The sequence below is a fragment of the Anabrus simplex genome, chromosome 3, assembly GCF_040414725.1.
Source record: "Anabrus simplex isolate iqAnaSimp1 chromosome 3, ASM4041472v1, whole genome shotgun sequence".
NCBI classification, from domain to species: Eukaryota; Metazoa; Arthropoda; class Insecta; order Orthoptera; family Tettigoniidae; genus Anabrus; species Anabrus simplex.
The window spans coordinates 383,537,257-383,559,297 of record NC_090267.1 but is presented as its reverse complement, the minus strand read 5'-3'; the positions used below and the strand labels follow the sequence as shown (position 1 = coordinate 383,559,297).

The window sequence follows — 22,041 nt, the reverse complement described above, 5'->3', positions numbered from 1 at the left end:
ACTTCCCCAGTGTTCTGACACGCAAGTTCCACCCATAATTGTGTAAACTATTCACAGAGTGCCGGCCCCGTGGTGTAGGGGTAGCGTGCTTGCCTCTTGCCCGAAGGCTCCGGGTTTGATTCCCGGCCAGGTCAGGGATTTTTCTCTCGACCTGAGGGCTGGTTCGAGGTCCACTCAGCCTACGTGATTGGAATTGAGGAGCTATCTGACGTGAGATGGCGTCCCCGGTCTCGAAAGTGCAGAATAATGACCGAGAGGATGCGTCATACTGACCACGCGGCCCCTCGTAATCTGCAGGCCTTCGGGCTGAGCAGCGCTCGCTGGGCAGGCTAAAGCCCTTTCAAGGGCGTTATGTGCCGTGGGGTTTGGGCTTTTCGGTATTCATAGAGCCCTGAGAGAAAACATGATAAATTTAAGTATAAAAATGCCGAAAACTGAAGTCACAATAGGTTTTTTGAGGGCCAAAGAATACAACAGTGAGGGGTTCTATGTATTTGATGCTGCAAGAAAGATTCTAATGCATCAGTAGTGTACCGGTAATATTCGTAAAGTTGAAACGTGCGATATACACTGCAGAGAATCAGAATGAAGCAAATGAACATAATTCTAAGCAGCAAATAACAATCGGCGATACTTTACAGATCGTACAGGTGTTGAAAAATTATAGAGAGCAATTTGTAATAGACACAAAAGAAGCATTCATGCAAGCCAATATGCCTCTAGAAAAATAGGATAATCCTGGCATGAGGAAGAGAATGAATATAAAAGGAAAGATAAATAATACTGTCTTTACTGTAAAATATGACAGTATTGGTAGGCCTATTGTAAATAAATCGCCTGTTTGAGTGGTAATAATGTTTTTTTTTTAATGTCCCACTAACCAATTTTACGTTTTCCGGAGACACCGAGATACCGGAATGTTGTCCCGCAGGAGTTCTTTTATGTGCCAGAAAACTAGTGACACGAGGCTGACGTATCTGAACTCCTTCAAATACCACAGGACTGAGCCAGGATCGAACCTGCCAAATTGGGGTCAGAAAGCCAGCGCTTTAACCATCTGAGCTACTCAACCCCGACCAGGGAAAAAGAGCATATCCATGAACATCTTCCAGAGCTATATGACTTTGCAAAATGCAATGAAAGCACATCTGGTTGAGGAAGTAAAAGAAGTCAGTGTTAGCAAAGTTTTAGGAGGTTTTATAAAAGACCACAGTGAATTTGCATCCAAGTGTTCGCAAGCATTATGGTTTCCGACGTCTAATGTCGTCAGTGAGAGGGGCTTCACTGCTTAGAAAAGACACTTTCTGATTGTCGCACAACTCTGCATCTTAATGATGTTGAAACCATGCTTAGTTTGTATTTTGGAGACAAGTAATTCAACGTAAAAAAATGTAGGCTATGTATAAATGTATATCACAGGGCAGATCACCTAACTTTATTTCGAAGTATCAGTGATTTATATATTTATTTCTATAACAATTTGCATATTTGGTTTTCCTAAGATTTAATAACAATGATACATTACAAGAGTTTACTTTAAACCCCCTTATCACAAAGTTAATTACATTTACCCCATTCGCTACTACAAGGAAGATTTCGCAGGAAACATCAATCAGTACAACAATTTATTTCACGAAATACCTACCGAAATAGTGTGTTTTAACACCGAAATCAACAGTTTTATTTCACCAAAAAATAAGGCCCCTAATTAACAACAGACAAGTTACAATTCTATCGTCTCCAGCAAAAGTATTTGAAAGTATTTTATATGCAGATATTTTTAATCGTGTTGCCTGGCTCCATGGCTAAATGGTTAGCGTGCTGGCCTTTGGTCACAGGGGTCCCGGGTTCGATTCCTGGCAGGGTCGGGAATTTTAACCAACATTGGTTAATTTCGCTGGCACGGGGGCTGGGTGTATGTATTCTCTTCATCATCATTTCATCCTCATCACGACGCACAGGTCGCCTACGGATGTCCTCGGACACTCCCGGCACTAAAAGCCATACGACATTTCATTTTAATCGTGTTAAATTAATGATCCCATGTAATCAGCATGGTTTTATGCCAGAGAAATCTACAGTAACCAATTTATGTAACATTTTACAATATGTACCTACTGAGATCGATAATCGTTCCCAAGTAAATGCTATTTATACGGACTTCCAAAAGGCTATCGACAAAGTAGATCACAATTGTTTAATTAGTAAACTAATAGGTTATAATTTAGATCAGTTTCTGATATCTCTTCTGGTTTCATACCTGCAGCACAGAAGTCAGTTTGTAAACTGTAGGCACTTTTCATCTTACAATTTAGATCCCTTGCTGTTTCTCTTATTTGTAAACTACATTCCTAGTAAAATTCAGTTCTCGAAAGTATTATTATCTGCTGATATTAAAATATATAAATGAATTTCAAGTATACACGACTGTATAGAACTCCAATCTCATTTAAATATTCTGACAGAATGGAGCAAAATTTGCAAACTTTCCTTCAATATCAATAAATGCAGGAAGATAACTTTTTCAACGAGAAAAGAGAAAATAAACTTCATGTACTCAATCAAGTAAATGAAAATGATTTAAAAATAATATCAATTAGTGATTTAAATTTCACTTCTCACATAGAAAATATTGTGAATAAAGCGTACTGAAACCTTGGGTATTTAATTAGAAATTCTTATGGTCTAAGCAGTAAGTCTTTATTTTGTTTGTATTTCACATTAGTTAGACCAAATTTAGAACACACCTCTATTATCTGCAATCCAGAAAGTATCCAGGAAATGTTCTTCGAATACATATATTTTGGAGAAACTAGAAAATATCCCAAATATTTATCTTGTTTTAAAATAATTGAAAAGTTGGGTTTTGAAGAATGGATACTAGAAGGAAATGTCAGTTGATGATTTTTCTCTATAAGCTTGTTAATAATGATATAGATGATATGGAACTATTTTGTCAACTTCTATTATACACATCTACAGTAGAAAACCAACAGATGAAGTTAGGAACTTTTTTTTCTTTCCAAGATTTAATAACAGGCAAACATTTAAATTCACTTCTATAGAACGAAGTCATTGGGTTGACTCATTGGCTGAATGGTCAGAGTTGAAGCCTTCGGTTCAGAGGGTCCCGGGTTCGATTCCCGGCCGGGATGGGGATTTTAATTGCCTCTGATTAATTCTTCTGGTCCAGGGACTGGGTGTTTGTGCTTTCCCAACACTTTCCTCTTCATATTCAGGCAACACACTACACTACCAACCACCACAGAAACACACAATAGTGATTACATCCCTCCATATAGGGTTGGCATCAGGAAGGGCATCTGGCCGTAAAAAGGTCCAAATCCACACGTGCAACACAGTTCGCACCCACGATCCCACAGATGTGGGAAAAGTGATAGAAAAAGAAGAAGACAGAATGAAGTCACTGTATAATAAATTACATCCTCTCAATATTAATTTATTTCAAGATAACATATCTGACTTCTTGAAGTCTTGTAGGCATTTATTACAGGTAATTAAGTTAAGGTACCATGTTGTATGTTTTTCTTTTTATTCCTTTTTTATTGTGTTCATTATTTTATTATTGTTATTGTTACATAATAGATTAACTAATTTTGATTTATTTCTCAGTTTTTAATCCAGTTTGTTATATTTATACTTTGTATTTTTTTTGTATTTATACTCAATAAAATAAAAAGTTACGATAAATATTGCAAATGGACAAATATCTGTATATTTTCATTAAATAAATAAATAAATCAACCAATCCTACCTCCTTTCACTTTTGCTATCAATACTCTATGAATACACAAAAGCTCTCACAGGCAAGCCCATAATATCCATAACTTCATTATGACAGCACATCATTATCATTAGAGCCCAGATTTGTACACACAATCAAATAGTAAAATGTGCTGGTGATTTTTTTACGGAAAAAAAGAAAAGAAACAGTCCCATAATATGTAAAAACAAATGAGTAAAATCAAATAAATAATTTGTTTTGGGGGAAACAAACTCCAACAGTACATTAGGAACATTTGTCCTAAGATTTTGTTGTGTGAACCTCCTATGTCTGTCAGTGAATAAAAATCTGTATTCTACATCGCATGATGTCAAAGGTATGTGTAAAAACCACCACAATTCTTCTTTGGTGAATTCCTCTTCTATTTCATTTTACACCAAGGGCAACATATAAAATTTCTGGACCCCCTGACAAATCAAGACTGCCACCCCCCTCTTCCTCATCTCATCACAAAGTATAAAATTAAATTTGTACAATAATGAGTACAAACAAAAAGACAACTGCCTTTTCTTTTTAGAAATACAATCTAATTCAAAACATGTAAAATACAATCATCATCACTAAATATGTGTCAAATAATAACTTCTTCACAAGTCTGAGTATCTCGAACATTTGCCTATGTTCCATTGCAGATTTTGAAGAGACGATTCACATCTAATAGGGTGTCTCAAAATAATGTACTAACACTCCAAATGACCATAAAGTTTCCACCAAATACAACAAAATGGATGTTTTGTTTTTGTTTTCAGGTGTAACTGAATGCAATGGATACTATCTTTTGAGAGGCATGCCTCCCGAGCCATTTGTCAAATTTCTGTGGGGATCAAAGTAGGGTTTCCCGCACCTGCTCTTCGTTTTGAGGGCTGGTGGATGTCCATGGTGGGTGTAACATGTAACATCATGGCAGGAGATCAACTTAGCTTTGAAGAGGGAAAGTTTGTCCTTAAATGTTATTGGAAAACCCAAAACGCCATGAAAGTGCAAAAACGGTCTAGAGGGGAGTTCGATAAACCGCCACTCATGCACCGGACAAATGCTCGCATCACAGATAAATCTGAAGCAGATGGAACCGTTCGCGTCAACAAGAAACGTTCTGGACGACCACGGACAGTGTCTGAGAAATTAAGTGTAATGAAAGTTAATTAATTAATTAATTAAATAAATACATAAATAAATAAACAAATGAATAAATAAATTTATTTTCCCTTCTAATGTGTATCTTAAATGGTTCTTTACAAGGGGCAGTTTAAAACATTTAGTCAGATTAGTTTATTGGTGTTCCAGTAATATAATTAGCCCAATAAACTTCCACTCCCAAACAAAGATGCCCCTTACCCCTCCTTTTGGATAGCCATGTTTATACCAGATAGCTTTATGCTAATGTGACACAATGCTATTATCCAGGATTTTTATTTAATACCTGACAATGCTTATCGAATGCAAGTTTAGTAATACTATGAGTTTCAGAAGACAATACATCTGCATAATATTACTGATGATTCATAAAAAACCTCTAGAGCAGCCATCCCCAAACTGTGGTCCGCGGAACCCTGGGAGGCCGCAATGTTAATCCAAGGGATCCACAATAATAATGCAAGTTGTATTTGAAGAATGAAATTTTATTGTACACACACAATTCATAGACTATTATTTAGGAAATGCAGTATGTCTTCACTGTCCAACTCGTTGGCTGAATGGTCGCGTACTGGCTTTCGGTTCAGAGGGTCCCGGGTTCGATTCCCGGCCGGGTCCGGAATTTTAATCACTTCTGATTAACTCTTCTGGCTTGGGGACTGCATGTTTGTGCTGTCCCAACACTCTCCTCTTCATATTCATACAACACACTACACTACCAACCACCGCAGAAACATGCAATAGTGATTACATCCCTCCATATAGGGTTGGTGTCAGGAAGGGCATCCGGCCGTAAAACAGGGCCAAATCCACATGTGCTACGCAGTTCACACCTGCAATCCCACAAGTGTGGGAAAAGCGGTAGAAATTGAAGAAGAAGAAGAAGAAGTAGTAGTATGTTTTCACCGTTGTATAACTTGCATACAGTATAGCAGTTACCCATGACTTCGCTCGCGTGGATTTTCGTACTTTGAGAAAATTAATCGTTCCTCGGTACTGTACTAAGACACTGTTTGAAAATCCCTAAAGTACAAAAACTTACCGAAAAAGCGAGTTTCATTTTGCCCAGAAAATCTTCGTAAACCATGTTTGTGATATTGCCCTTTGGGGCTAGATGACCATGCAACATAGAACTCCACAGGTGAGAAACAGTCTTCTCTCAGGTCGAAATTTAAAAAAAAAAGTACATGTTTCTTTATTTTTAAAGGAGGTCCCAAATACCTATTTCCACATCTGTAACATCTTCAGTTTTTAAGATATAAGTATCGCCATAAAAAGAATTCAACCCCTTTATCAGTTCTTCCCCCACCTAAGTGGATTTTATGAAAAGAAGAGAATATGTGTTTCTTTACGTTTAAACGAGATCCCAAATACCACTTATCACGTCTGTAATATATTTAGATTTTAAAATATATAAGTATCCTCATACAAATAATTAAACTAATTTTTCAATTCTTTCACCCCCCTGACTGAATTTTCCAAAAACAAAAATAGTGTTTCCATTTTTATAAAGGAGCTTAGAAATATCAATTATGATGACTGTAACATCTTCAGCTTTGGAGGTATATGAATCCTCATAAAAAGAATTCGACACGTTTTCACCCCCACCTCCTACCACCAAAGTTGATTTCCCCATAAAATGGGAGTTTCTTTATTTTTAAAGGATATTCCAAATACCAAATCCTCCTCCGTTATTACCTTATCCTATCTTCTCTTTTCATCTTTCTTCTTGGAAAAAAAAATTCTGAATTGACTGCATACTATCACCACCTACAGTTCAGATCAATACAACATTCAAATTTAAATTCATACCTTACGCTACCTCAAATACGACCCGAACTCTTATCTTCAAGAAATAACACGCTATGCATATGCGTTTTTCATTTGTTTCCAATATTGAGTTTTTTTACATTTTTCTCCTCACAATTGTTTTTTATGTCAACTGTTCTGCATCTCTAAAGAATCTATCATACAAGATCCTATAAACATTAATATATACTTCAATTATATTTAATTGTATTATATATTTTCCCGCCTAGAAGCATTTGCAGGCTTAATCATTGAACTATTCACCGAGTTTCATTAGCATTTATAAGCACAGTGCCAGACATTACGTATGTTGTGCTGATCTTCAAGAACTTGCATCTTACTTCATTTAAGTGACTTATTTTCAACTTCTACATAATTTTAGGATTTCAAATTTATTAAATTGTATTATAACTTCATGCCTAGCAGTATTTGCAGGCTTGTTCACTGAACTATTCACCAATTCTCATAAACATTTTGAAGCACAGTGCCAGACAATACGTATGTTATACTGCTCTTCAAGAACTTGCGCACCTTGCTTCATTTAAATGACTGATCTTCAACTTCTTCTGGATTTTAGGTTCTTACATTACGCGGTGCTAATCCCTATAGAGTTATAGTGCTTCTTGAACTGCTTTTAGTGAAAGACTTATGCCATACTTATTGTTTTCCTATGCATTGTTTTATATTTTTATTTAATCGGCTGATGATGACCCAGAATAGTGGTTGAAACCGGTACCGCTTTTAATCAAATAAGAAAGTAACATTACATTTCTTATTTCCCTTGTATTGAATAGGTTGAACATCTTTATTTCTTGTTTCAATTTACTTGTAATTCAGATGAAATCATAATAGATCCCAGATCACTGGAGAGGTGGAGGGAATATTTTGAACATCTCAACATAATAGGAAATCTTCCTGGTGGTGTTGTGAACAACCAAGTTCATGGGGAGGAGGAAAATGATGTTGGTGAAATTATGCTTGAGGAAGTGGAAAGAATGGTAAACAAACTCCATTGTCATAAAGCAGCAGATTTAGATGAAATTAGTCCTGAAATGCTGAAGTATAGTGGAAAGGCAGAGATGAAATGGCTTCATAGAGTAGTACAATTAGCATGGAGTTTTGATAAGGTACCTTCAGATTGGAGAGGCTGCCTGACCGAGGCGGTAAAGGCGTGCTCGGTTCGCCCAGAAGGACATAGGTTCAAATCCCCGTCAGGAAGTCGTAAAAATTTAAGAAACGAGATTTCCACTTCCGGAGGTGCATATGGCCCTGAGGTTTACTCAGCCTACACCAAAAGTGAGTACCAGGTTAATTCCTGGGGGCAAAGGCGGCTGGGCGTAGAGCTAACCACTCTACCCCATCACGTGCCGAGGTTAAAAATGGTGGAATCCTTTACCTTCCACTCCTCCAAGGGCCTTCATGGCCTGTAAGGAGGTGACTTTGCTTTGCTTCTACCTTCAGATTCGACAACAGCAGGAACTGCACCTCTCTATAAGCAAGGGAACAGGGAAGATTGCAACAACTATCAAGGCCTATCAAGGCATGTCATTGATTAGTATACCAGGCAAAGTATTTTCCTTGTCATCTTGGAAGGGAGGGTACAATCAGTGGTTGAGAGGAAGTATGATGAAAACCAGTCTGGTTTCAGACCACAAGAAGGGCTGCCATAATCAGATAATCAGTATGCGCCAGTAAGCACCTGTCAATGTTATATGTTAAGTACACACGTTATGCGACTCTCTTAGACCGATTCTGATGGTTCCGTCAGCTTCCACTTTGAATGCTAGCACTGTACCGTGTCCAGGGAGCCATCTGGTGACAAATGAATGTACCATTTCCACTTCTATTATAACGTCTAAATTCAAAAGCTCATTGTTTAAGAAGCCAGTGGTCAGTCAAGATTTTATTCTGATGACGCAGAGCACAGTTCTTTGCGAAACGTAAAAAATTTCATCTTATTTTCTTGACACGGCATAAGCCCAGAAGCCTATATCATGTCTAAAAGAATATGTGTTTCTTGATTTTTAAAGGAGATTCCAAATACAAATTTTCACGTCTGCAACAACTTTAGTTTTTGAGATATAAGTATCCTCATACAAAGAATTCAACTAACTTTTCAATTCTTTCACCTACCCCCTTTAGTGGATTTTCCAAAAAACAAAAACATACATTTCCTTTGTTTTTAAAGAAGATTCCAAATACCAATTTTCATGTCTGGAACATCTTAAGTGTTTGAGATCTCAGTATCCTACTAAAAAGACTTCACCCCACTTTCATCCTTTTTATCCCTCACCCCCCATGTGGTTTTCCAAACAAACAAAAATACATGTTTCCTTATTCTTAAAAGAGATCAAAAACATACCAATTTTCACATGTTAAGTTTTGAGATATACTGTAAATATGTTCATTTTAAAATTTCACCCCTTTTTTGAGCTCCCCTTAAGTGGAATTTCTGAAGAAAAAAAAATTTCTGTGTTTCTTCAGTTCTGCAGGAGATTCCAAATACCAATTTTCACGTCTGTAACATGTTACATTTTGGAGGTATACTTTAATGTTTTTTTTTAAATTTCACCCAGTTTGTAACTTGTGTTCACCCCCTCCCCCCTTTAATTGGATTTTTCACCAGGCGAGCTGGCTGTGCGGTTAGGGGAGAGTGGCTGTGAGCATGCATTCGGGAGATAGTGGGTTTGAATCCCACTGTCGGCAGCCCTGAAGATGGTTTTCCATGGTTTCCCATTTTCACACCAGGTAAATGCTGGGGCTGTACCTTAATTAAGGCCATGGCCGCTTCCTTCCAACTCCTAGGCCTTTCCTCTCCCATTATCTCCATAAGACCTATCTGTGTCGATGCGACGTAAAGTCGCTTGCAAAAAAAAATTTGATTTTCCCAAAACAAAAAATAGGTACGTGTTTATTTTTAAAGGAGATTCCAAATACCAATTTTCACGTCTGTAAACTTATGTTTTTGAGATATAGAAATTCTCATTTAAAAATTTCACCCCCCCCCCCCTTTTCACCCACTTAGTGAAGGAATATACAAAAATCCTTGCTTAGTGAGCACCTACACTCTAATTAAATGTATCCCCAAAATTTAATTCTTTATGTAGTTTCGGCTCGGCGATGATGAATCAGTCAATCAGTCAGGACATGTTATTTTATATATACTGTATATAGGTAAGATATGTAACTCAGAAACCTCCATGGCTCAGGCGGCAGCGCACAGGCCTCTCACTGCTGGGTTCCGTGGTTCAAATCCCGGTCACTCCATGTGAGATTTGTGCTGAACAAAGCAGAGGCAGAACAGGTTTTCTCCGGATACTCCAGTTTTCCCTGTCGTCTTTCATTCCAGCAACACTCTCCAATATCATTTCATTTCATCTGCCAGTCATTAACCATTGCCCCAGAGGAGTGCGACAGGCTTTGGCAGCCGGCACAATTCCTATCCTCGCCGCTAGGTGGGGGCTTCTTTCATTCCATTCTTGACCCAGTCGAATGACTGGAAACAGGCTGTGGATTTTCAAGATATGTAACTCTTAACTTGGCTGATAGATGGTACAAGTCAGCAGCAGAAAAAGAAGAATACTACAAGACAGTGTAAGTTATGTAATTGTGAGACACTTGGAATTGCTAGTATGCACACTCAGACCATATTATCCGCCTCTAGTTGAGAAAATCTCGTGAATCAGAAATCCCTTCTTTGAAACCAAACATGAACAGCTCTCTCTGCCCTCCCTTAAGGAAGATTAACTAGCCGAAGCATCTTGGCACATTAAAGTGAAAAATAAATTGAAGTATGATATGGGTTGGAAATCAAATGGAGTGGCAGGCTTAGCTCCAGGAAGTTCCATGAGTGTATCACAACTCCACATCTCTGATCAACGTTTGGGTTTCAATTATGTATTTAGGTTTGATGTCACAAGTTACCGTAAATTTACACTGAAGAAAATATTTTAAGTCGTGGCTTTCTAAAATTGGGTCCTTGGAGTAGATATTCAACTTAGAGCTCAGGGAAGGTTCAAGAAAATACTATCTGGTTTTCTTTTTTACAACTTGCTTTATGTCAGACGGACACAGATTGAGATAGTCTTATGGCGACTATGGGATAGGAAAGGGATAGGAGTGGGAATGAAGCAGCCGTGGCCTTAATTAAGGTACAGCCCAGCATTTGCCTGGTGTGAAAATGGGAAACCACAGTAAACATTCTTCAGGGCTGCCGACAGTGGGGTTCGAACCTACTCTCTCCCGGATGCAAGCTCACAGCTCCGCACCCCTAACCGCACGGCCATCTTTCCCAGTAATACTATGTTTAATGCCTTTCACGACCACATAGTGTGAATGTACCTTTTCTGCTCTCACACAAATGAAAACGAAGTACAGAAACAGAACTAACGTAGAGGCTGATCTTCGTTTTGAGTGACTACGCTTGTAGACCACTTAGTCTTTGGAAAAGTGCACCATCTGTCCCATTCATCCAACAATCGTAACAAGTGAAATTTTTCAAGTAAGTTTGCACATTCAGACCGTTGTAATTATTAGCTAAGTGTCACATCGTTTTATAATTTCTGTGCATTTATAAAGTATCTTTATTTAAATGACGTTCAATTAAACTTTCAAAGAAAGTAAATATTAGTCATAAACTACACTAATAAGATCAAACATGGTAACATTACAAAATTCTGTTTTTATTTTTTACCAAGTGAGTTGGCCTTGCAGGTAGGAGCGTACAGCTGTGAGCTTGCATTCGGGAGATAGTGGGTTCAAACTCCACTGTCTGCAGCCCTGAAGATGATTTCCCATTTTCACACCCTGCAAATGTTGGGGCTGTACCTTAATTAAGGCCATGGCAGCTTCCTTCCCACTCCTACCCCTTTCCTTTCCCATCGTCGCCGTAAGACCTCTCTGTGTCAGTGCAACATAACGCCAATTTACTGAACGCAGTATCATGTTCTGTGGTTAAGGGGTCCTTGGACATGCATCAGATATGCTCAGGGGGCCTCAGGGATAAAAAGGTTGGGAAACCCTGCTCTAGAGGATGAGGAAATTAGTAGTATATTGATACGATTTGTGAAAAGTTCCAAAGAATAATAAATAGCAACCAGGTTCAGGATATAGAAAGAAAATGGATAGCATACAGAGATGCTGTAGTAGAAACAGCAAGGGAGAGCCATGGAACGACAATGATAAGATGGTAAATGCGGTGAAAAGTCAAAGTTTCACCAAGAGGAGAAGTCCTCTGTGTTGGAGTATCTCATGTGAATCACTTTAAGAACCTAGGTGTTAATATAAGGAAAGATTCTCACTTGGGTAATCATATTCATTGAACTGTAAATAAAGGTTACAGATCTCTCTATATGGTTAAGAGGGTATTTAGCGGTTGTAGTAATGACGTAAAGGAGAGGCCATATAAATCACTGGTAAGACCCCAATTAGAGTATGATTGCAGTGTACAGGACCCTCACCAGCATTACTTCATTTGAGAATTGGAAGGGATCCAAAGGAAAGCAGTACGATTTAATCTGGGTGATTTCTGACAAAATAGCAGTTTTATGAAATTGTTGCAAACTTTGGGCTGGGAAGACTTGGGAGCAAGCAAACAAGCTGCTCAACTACACAGGATTTCTGAGCTGCCAGTGGACAGATGGAGTTGAATTTTTATTTATTTGATCATTAACATACGGCTTTTAGTGCAGGGAACGTCCAAGGACATGTTTAGCTTGCCTTAGGCAGTCTATTTGGCACTCATGGGCAACCTGCACATCTGGGTGCAAGATGATGATGATGATGATGATGATGATGATGATGATGAGATAGGGAAAGGGCAAGACCTGATGTTGACACATGGCTTACTCCTGTCGAATAACACCAAGGGGTCTGCTCAAGGCTTAACGTTTCCATCCGAAAATCACTATGAACAGCAACCAAGTTGCTTCACTCAATATGAACACTGGACAGGTTTGGAACTGAATCCAGGTTTTTGGCACACGACATTATATGACTAATAAGCTTGAATGGAGGGTTTCTTTTTTACAATTTTGCTTTAGGTCGCACCAACATAGATGGGTCTTATGGCAATGATGGGATACGAAGGGCCTCGGAGTGGGAAGGAAGTGGCTGTGGCCTTAATATACAGCCCCAGCATTTGCCTGGTGCAAAAATAGGAAACAACAGAAAACCATCTTCAGGGTTGCTGACAGTGGGGTTTGAACCCACTATCTCCCGGATGCAAGCTCACAGCTGCGCGCCCCTAACCGCAAGGCCAACTCGCCCGGTGATTGGAATGATTTACCAAGGGAGGGATAAGTGACTGCAAAATCATGTGGGCAGCATATTTATAAAAATCAAATACAACAAATATAAAATAAATTTAATATACAAGTATAATATAATACTCAGGTTGGAAAAAATGAATGATAGAATAGAGAAGAGCCGATTAAGATGGTTTGGGAAAATAAAGCGAATGAGTGATGGAAGAATGCCATACGGCATGCCAAAAAAGTGCAAGGAAGGAGAGGCTGCGGAAGACCACGATTGAGATGGAAGGACACAATCCAACGCAGTATTAGAGAAAGAAACTGGTCTGGGAGACAGTGTTGGAGGAAGAATGGTGGAAAGACCGAAGAAAGTGGAGAGGAACCATATTTACCCCTACCCGCTACAGCTGGATAATGGGAAATGATGATGATGATGATGATGATGATGATGATGATGAATATAATACTCAGGTGCAATGTTCAGCAGTTTTAATCCTGAAATTACCTCAGACATTGTGCTTTGAGTGAAACTTTTCAAAACACTCGCCAGGATTTGTACCTTTCTTCACTCTTCGTTGACTCCCATTTTCTTCACAATGTATTATTATTATTATCATTATTATTATTATTTACTGTCTTTCTTATATGGTAGCGCTCAGGCTACGAAACCTGCTATTATGCCAAACCATGAACCATTTGTTTTGTTTCACAAGAAGTGTAATATCCACATAACATCAAATCACATATAACAATATGGCAAAATATATCACCATTTTACTCAATGTATTGAGAGAGATCAGGGAAAGAATCAATCATTTGCTCTGAACATTTTTGAAAATACATATGAAATGACCATTCCAACATATGTTTAACAGTTTTTCACCACATACTTTTGCATGTCCTTAATAGTTTTTAACTAATCTTCTTATTGCATTTCTAAAGATATTATGTCTCCACACCTAAGTATATTTTGAATGTCTGCTGGCTGCATATTCCCTTAATTCAAGAGGCCTGTAGTTCACAGGCAGCAGGCTGATCAACTCTTTCGAACATGCTTATCGCATGGAATTATACATCAAAATTCATATATGACTTCTCAATATTTAACACTCTCAACACTACCATAATTTAACATGGACCCTGACAGTGAACTGGGTCACATTCCTGAATTTTAATACATTATTACACAACAGCAAAACATAGTACATACCTGATTTTTAAAATAATATGAAGGTGTCAGCCATCAAAAATTATTTTAATCAGGAAGTGCATATCTAAAGTAATTTAATAATACTAGTCTTACAAAAAACAAATGTATGGGAAAAAACACTTTTACATTCAAGTTATACCAATAAAACCTCCTCAAATAATATAAATGAACCATTTCATGTGGCTACTTAAGCCACAAATAAACAAAATTGCATTTGAAATACAAAATGTATCTATTTAGGAACAGTTTGTTTTGGGATATGCACAGTCCAACCTTGCACTCCTAGTATAACCTTTACTTTCTTTTCGGAGTACAGGTGAATCATCAGCCTCTTCATCTAAAAAAGAGAGTAAGGCCAAATTTCTGGGAAGGTGAAGTATTTCTATCGTTTGTATTCAGAATAAAATAATGCAGTGAAAAACTTGCATTCGAAAGTGACATAACAAATAAAAATCTAGCCCGAACTATCCCTTGACGTGTTATCTGGTTTGTAAACAGAGTCTTCATCACAGAATCCACTTCTCCTCATAAAATATCCAACATATCACTATCATTGAGCCGGCATGAGGACATGTTTGTACAGTAACACAGCTGACAGCGCGACAAATTTGGTGCGCTCAGCACCCAACACATTGAGTGCTTCGCTAGAGGTCACAGCAAGGAGAAACTACCCTTTTTATCATTTCAGTTTAAACATCCCAATAACTGCTGCATTCTAGTGGACACTTGATAAACTACCACTTCAAAGCAAGGCACGGGAACCGTATGGGATACATGCAGCTACCTATAAACACACGCGAAAATCATGCCCGTATGGTATACAGGAGCCATCCACAACCAGGAAAGCCCATATCCCGTACGGGCGTAGCATTGAAAGTGTTCAAGAAACCTGACCTTGATGTGCACCATTGAGACATATAAAAAGGGTATTTATGAAATGAACTTCCATTCCCTAAAGATGAAGTAGGAATCCACAGAAAACTACAATTAAGATGACTGAGAATGGAATTTTTAACCCACCTCTCTATTCAATTATTCAATTGTCCTTCCTGAGGCTTAAAGCACTCCATTCCAGTTCATCCTGGCAGACAGCTGGAAAATGAATCTGGGTTTGCAGGGCAAGGACTTATTATGCTAACTTGTAAACTATCTTAGCCTATCACCAACGTAAGCTACTGAAACTACAATGGTAGAGTGCACGAGATCAAGGCGTGTCCAAAATATTTTGGACAAAAAGAGAGTGAATTCATGCCAGTACAGTAAATGGAGTAATACTACCACCAAGTGATTACAATTCACACATTTACGTCTAGACAGCCCTTGGATAGAAGCTACTATAAAGGTAACGTTAATATCTAAAACTGGAGATCTGCAAGGAATCATACTTCATCATAAAGGTTGGAAATTCATATAAAAATACAGTATAATGGGATTTTTTTTACAAGAAAGAGAGAAAATGCATTTACCTGGAGCTCCTCCAAAATAATCTGAGCCTGCAATATTTTAGCATCAACTTCTTCTTCTTCATGGAGTAATATACTTTTTCTTTCTTTAATTTCATTCTTTGCTTTTTCCAATTCTCTGAAACATTTTCAAAGAAGTCATTAAATTTACACAAGGTACTCCATTTATCAAAATCCTAAGTATGGTAGTTGTGGCTCTACAAGGACCTAGGTATTTTCAGATTTCAATTATAATCTTGATACAGATTTAATTTTACCCAGTTTCAAAGTTTAGCGAGGTTGGTGAGACTAAGTCGGTCCAGTCAAATAAGGCGAAATATATGCTTAACGTTGGAATGAAAGGTGGAAAGTTAAATTTTTGCACATAACTTAATTTTGACGTTCAAAGGATGGGTTGAAAAGTCTCACATAATATCGCATATACAAGTCAAGATAGTGATGATTGGCAAATATAAAAGGTCATTAAAATTGGTTTGTTGCAAATATCTCACTTCCAATACGTTGCAGATCATTAAAGGTTATAATAAATCTTGTAGATCATAAAATTGTCTATGTTTTGTTATATGCATTTCTTTCGTATGGTGATCCATTTCTAAGAGATAGCGTAGAGAGGTGGAAGTACATAATAACATTTTTGAAAGTTTCCGTGGGATGGTATCCACTATCAATTTGCAGTTTATTAACATGACACAATACTGAAAATGTATACGACCAGTTTCTCGACAATTCAGGACAGTTTGTTTCAGCGTAATGGTTGATTTGTGTTGTATATGCAACCAACGGCTTTTGGACTGGGATACTGTGAATGTTGTGTGTGACTTACATACTTTAAAAACTGCAACCGTTTCCAGAAATGACGGATATATTGAATATTTGAATAATATGACTTCTGTAAATGTGCGTATAGTGTGTCATACAGTGTATATTAGTAAGAATCCCACTGAAGTAGCAAAACAACAAAGACAAAAATCCCTAGACATATCTTTTTACGGGGCCAACCTGTTGCATTGGTAATCGCCTGCGTGCAGCTGGCTTACGAGCCCGTGTCCCTGCAGAAGGTGTTCCATTGACCCCACAACAGCGACATGTAAGGCAGGCCTGGTGTCGAGAAAGATTGACGTGGGTCAACGAATGGCATAGGGTAGTCTTTAGTGATGAATCGCGCTTCTGTCTTGCCCGCAGTGATCGCCGGAATCATGTGCGCCGACGTACCGGGAAGAGGGGCTGCCCAGATCTTATTGTTGAGAGGCACACAGGGCCAACACCTAGCATTATGGTCTGGGGAGCTATTGGCTTTAATGTGAAATCGCAATTAGTGCTTATTGAGGGCACTATGACTGCTCGACAGTACGTTGATAGGGTACTCAATCCAGTGGTTGTCCCTATGATGGCGAACATTGCTAATGGGATGTTTCAGCAGGACAATACCCGGGTGCACACTGCACGCATCTCCAGAGAAGCTCTCCACGACATCACAACCTTAGAATGGCCCACCAGATCCCCGGACCTCAGTCCTATTGAGCATGTGTGGGACATGATGGGTCGACAAATGGCCAACTGTCCTCAGCCACCCACAACTCTGGAACAACTGAGCCGTGCAGTGCAGCAAGCATAGGCCACAATTCCTCAGGAAGCGATCCAGGGCCTTATTGACTCCATGCCTCGACGAATTCATCAATGTATTGCTGCTCATGGTGGGCAAATCCTGTATTGATTGTTGTCCAAACCTGCGGTCAGAGGGACTTGCAAGTGTAATCATCGAATCGCAACCGAACACTCGTCCTGCATGTTCAATTGCAGCAATGTAGCACCACTCCTGGGTGTTGCAATTTCCATTTTCTTCAGTGTATTAACAAACGGTTTGCGCCATTAGACGCCGCATTTATCCTTCTACATGTCTGGTTCTAAAACATTTTCTTGTATCTCCCATATGAATGGGTTAAATTGAGTTCAAAACTTTGAATAGGGTGAAATTTGAGTACATTTTTAATGATTTACATTATTTTTTTTGCATACTTATGTATAAGCTAGTATCATAAATTTTGTCCACATATGGCCTCCAATAGTGCCATGTGTGCACCATACTTTATGAATATATTTCCTATAAGTGTGTCAAACAATGAAATATACGTGTAAAAATCACCAAATTTATGAACAATCTAGAAATACAGCCAAATCTAACACATAAGGGGGTGAGATACGACAAAAAAACATAGGATCAAACTTGTAGATCACTCCAAATTGAACTGAGACTGTGCCATCCATTTTGTGATATGACACCGTTTAGCCAACAAATAGCTCAAAAGGAATGTGTGCACAGTCATTAAAATTGCCTCCATATTTCCACATTTTGGGGGGTAAAAAGTGAATAATTTGAACATCTTGGTATTTTTACGTTGGTTACAGACTAAAAGCTATAATTTCGCCAAATTCAATTTTCTAGCTCGTCTGGCAGATTGTGCCGCCATCTTGATTTGGGGAAAGGGGGATAAAAATGAGAAAATTCACAAATTTTTTAAGCCCACAAAACCTATAGGTTGTCGCTTTGGATAAATTATATGACTGCGTGCTTACGCTGAGCCCAAAATTTGAAGTCCCTTCAGCGTGCCTCCTTGTGGGAATTTTGACAATTTTCGATTTTTCTGGTATGTTGGGTTCATCAGCTTCTCCAGTACTAAATTTCAAATATTTCAGGAAGTGACTCATTAATTCAAGTCTATTTTCATTTTTATACCTTTATATATAGATCGACCCAGACTGACTTGCTTTTATATATATGACAGATAAGCAAAAGCACGTTTATTAGTGCAGACCTCCACTTCGAGATTCACTACTCTTAAATGGTACATCATATTAAAAAACTGTTTGCGCCATTAGATGCCCATTTATAATTCTACATGTTTGGTTCTAATACATTTTCTCGTATCTCCCATATTTATGGATTACATTAAGTTCGAAACTTTGAATAGGGTGAAATTGCTCAAAAGGAATGTCTGCACAGTCATTAAAACTGCCTCCATATTTCGACATTTTTGGGGGTAAAAAGTGGAAAATATGAACATCTCGGAATTTTTCCGTCAGTTACAGGCTGTAATTTCACCAAATTCAAATATTCTACCTCGCCTGGCAGATTGTGCCGCCATCTTGATTTGGGGGGAAGGGGGGGAAAATTAGCAAATTCACAAATTTATTAAATCCACGAAAACAATAGGTTGTTGCATTAGCTTTGGATAAATTATACGACTGCGTTCCTATGCTGAGCCCAAAATTTGAAGCCCCCAGTGTGCTCCCTTCGGGGAATTTTGAGAATTTTCGATTTTTCTAGGGATGTTGGGGTCATCAGCTTCTCCGGTACCAAATTTCAAATTTCTGAGATTTCAAAAAGGGCCTCATTAATTCACGTCTATTGTCATTTTTATACCTTTATATATAGATCGCACCAGACCGACTTTCTTTTATATATATATATATATAGATAATTATTCCTTTAAATGGAATGTTTTATATTTCCACCATTCAATACTTCGTAAGATATAAACACATATCTGAACAGGTTTCGGTCTGTGAGAACTCCTTCAGCTAATGAATTAATGTATCTTACAAAGTACTGAATGGTGTAAATATAAAACATTCCCTTTAAAGGAATAATTATTTTATTAGTTAAATTCAGTATGGAACAAAGATGATATTCATCAATTGCAGTTACACAGAGAATAACAAAGATTCACAATTTACATTGAAAAAGTTGAGAGATGCCTTACCTTTATTTTATTTCTTTTTCTACCAGGCGAGTTGGCCGTCCAGTTAGGGTCGCGCAGCTGTGAGCTTGCATCCGGGAGATAGTGGGTTCGAATCCCACTGTTGGCAGCTCTGAAGATGATTTTCGGTGGTTTCCCATTTTCACACTGGGCAAATGCTGGGAATGTACTTTAATTAAACCCACGACCGCTTCCTTTGTACTCCTAGGTCCTTCCTATCCTATCATTGCGAAAAGATCTATCTGTGTCGGTGCGATATAAAGCAAATTGTAAAAGAAAAAGCGACACAGACGGGTCTTATGGCAATGATGGGATAGAAAAGGGCTAAGAATGAGGAAGGAAGCAGCTGTGGCCTTAAGGTAGTGCCCCAGGATTTGCCTGGTGTGAAAATGGGAAAACACGTAAAACCATCTTCAGGACTGCCGACAGTGAGGTTCGCACTCACTATCTCCCAAATGCAAGCTCACAGCTGCGCAACCCTAACTGCATGCTCAACTCGCTCGGTAGATGTCTTAACAGAGCATGTACCAGATGATTAAATTAAATTAATTTTATATAGTGGTTCCACCTATTCAATACAAGGAAACTTATTAATGCAAGATTACATTATAAGTTAATAATAATAGACAAATTCAAATACCTGGGTGAGATCATCATGAAAAATGGACTGGACAAAGAAGCACTTCAGGAGCGAGTACGCAAACTGGAAATAGCCTACCAAACATCTCGCACAATCTACAACAAAAAATGCCTTTCCCAAAACACCAAGATACATCACTATGAAACAGTTCTGAAGCTAGTAGTTCTACATGCAGCCGAAACCCTGTCTCTAAATGCCAACAAAGGACTCCTTGAAGAACTGGAGAAAAAAAGAACGTAAAATTGTGAGAGGAATCTTGGGATCAAAATACAGAAATGGAATCCATCAAAAGAGATCCAACGAGGAAGTCTACAGCAAAATAGAGAAGATTACCGACACAATCAGAAAAAGACGGGCACGATTTTACGGTCATCTGAAAAGAATGGACGGAAGAAAGTTAACTAAAGAAATCTTTCACTTTTTTGATTCAAACCCCAAAACCACAATTTCCTGGTTTGGAAATACCAAAGAAGATCTGCAAATGCTGCATATCTCAGCTGAAGACGCCCTTAACAGAGATCTCTTCTGCAAGAAAATATTGATGAACGGGCTAAACCGAGACGAGCAACCGAAGAGAAGACATGGTGCCCCTTGGACAGAGGAGCGTAAGCAGGCCCACTCACAAAGTGAGGGAAATTTGGGCTCTAAAGAAGGCCAAGTTCATTGTCAAATGCAACAAGACTTAACGTGGCCCTTGATGCCCCCAGCGAATAATAATAATAATAATAATAATAATAATAATAATAATAATAATAATAATAATAATAATGATGATGTAACCTTGCATTAATAAGTTTCCTTGTATTGAATCCATGGAACCACAATATATAATTAATTTAATTGTAATCTCAGTTCAATATGGACCAAATGAAATTCTTATTCAACCGGATGATAAGATAATCATTTCGAAATTACGAGAAATATATTAAACTGATATTCATTATGACTAAGATTGGACTATTCACTTATTTCTTTTCATGATTCTGAAGCTGATAATTAATCCAAAGCTTGGTATGAAAAAAAATTTTAAAAAAATAGAAGAATGCTTGCGCATAGTGGAAGCTGCTGTGGAGATTATTAGAGAGGATATTCGATCTTATGCTCACGTCAATAATTGAGAAGAGTCTACCCTCCTCAATACCAGATATTGTATTATCTCTATAAGAAATAAACTGTTACACTAATTTATGTTGAAAGTACATATTTCATGCCTCATTGGGGACATCTTCAGCTTATAGAAAATACATAGCAAATAACAACTAATAAACAATTTAAAATCATTTAAAAAGATTGAAATTGTATATATAGTGTAAAAACACTAGTCTTCCTTGTTCTACTTTCTAATTCACAGTTCTTCCAGAGTAGTTGCTGAGAATGTATTATTTTGTTATTTACAACATATTAACAATATTTTTTTAAATGAATTAATTCATGAATAAAGCATTTAAAATAGTGCAACTTCAATAAACTATAATTTATGTAATTGTACTTCAAATTACTGTATAAATTTCTTATTTATAAATGATATTTATAAGTATTTTTTGTAAATAAACAAATTTGTAACTTTATTGATATCTATATGTATAACATAAGAGTTCTGTCTGTACATTGCTCAGAATTTAAAAAGGATGGTATTTCTGTATCAGTCGTGTCCACAGTAACAAGGAAATGTACTTTTTAATTTTCCGTAATTTCGGTGTCTGTCTGTCTGTCTGTCTGTCTGTCTGTATGTATGTATGTATGTATGTATGTATGTATGTATGTATGTACATGCATCACGAGAAAACGGCTGAAGAGAATCTAATGAAAATTAGTTTTTTTTTTTTTTTGCTAGGGGCTTTACGTCGCACCGACACAGATAGGTCTTATGGCGACGATGGGATAGGAAAGGCCTAGGAGTTGGAAGGAAGCGGCCGTGGCCTTAATTAAGGTACAGCCCCAGCATTTGCCTGGTGTGAAAATGGGAAACCA

At 37.8% G+C, this 22,041-nt stretch overlaps 1 protein-coding gene across 2 annotated transcripts in view; it reads right to left on the bottom strand.

Moving 5' to 3' along the window:
- LOC136866407 (uncharacterized) overlaps positions 1-22,041 on the bottom strand; it is an 85,625-nt gene that overhangs the window by 7,888 nt on the left and 55,696 nt on the right. For both annotated transcript variants that reach the window (XM_067143330.2, XM_067143331.2), the window contains one exon: positions 15,676-15,790. In XM_067143330.2, the coding sequence (XP_066999431.2) occupies positions 15,676-15,790 (115 nt within the window). The remainder of the gene's footprint in view (positions 1-15,675; positions 15,791-22,041) is intronic.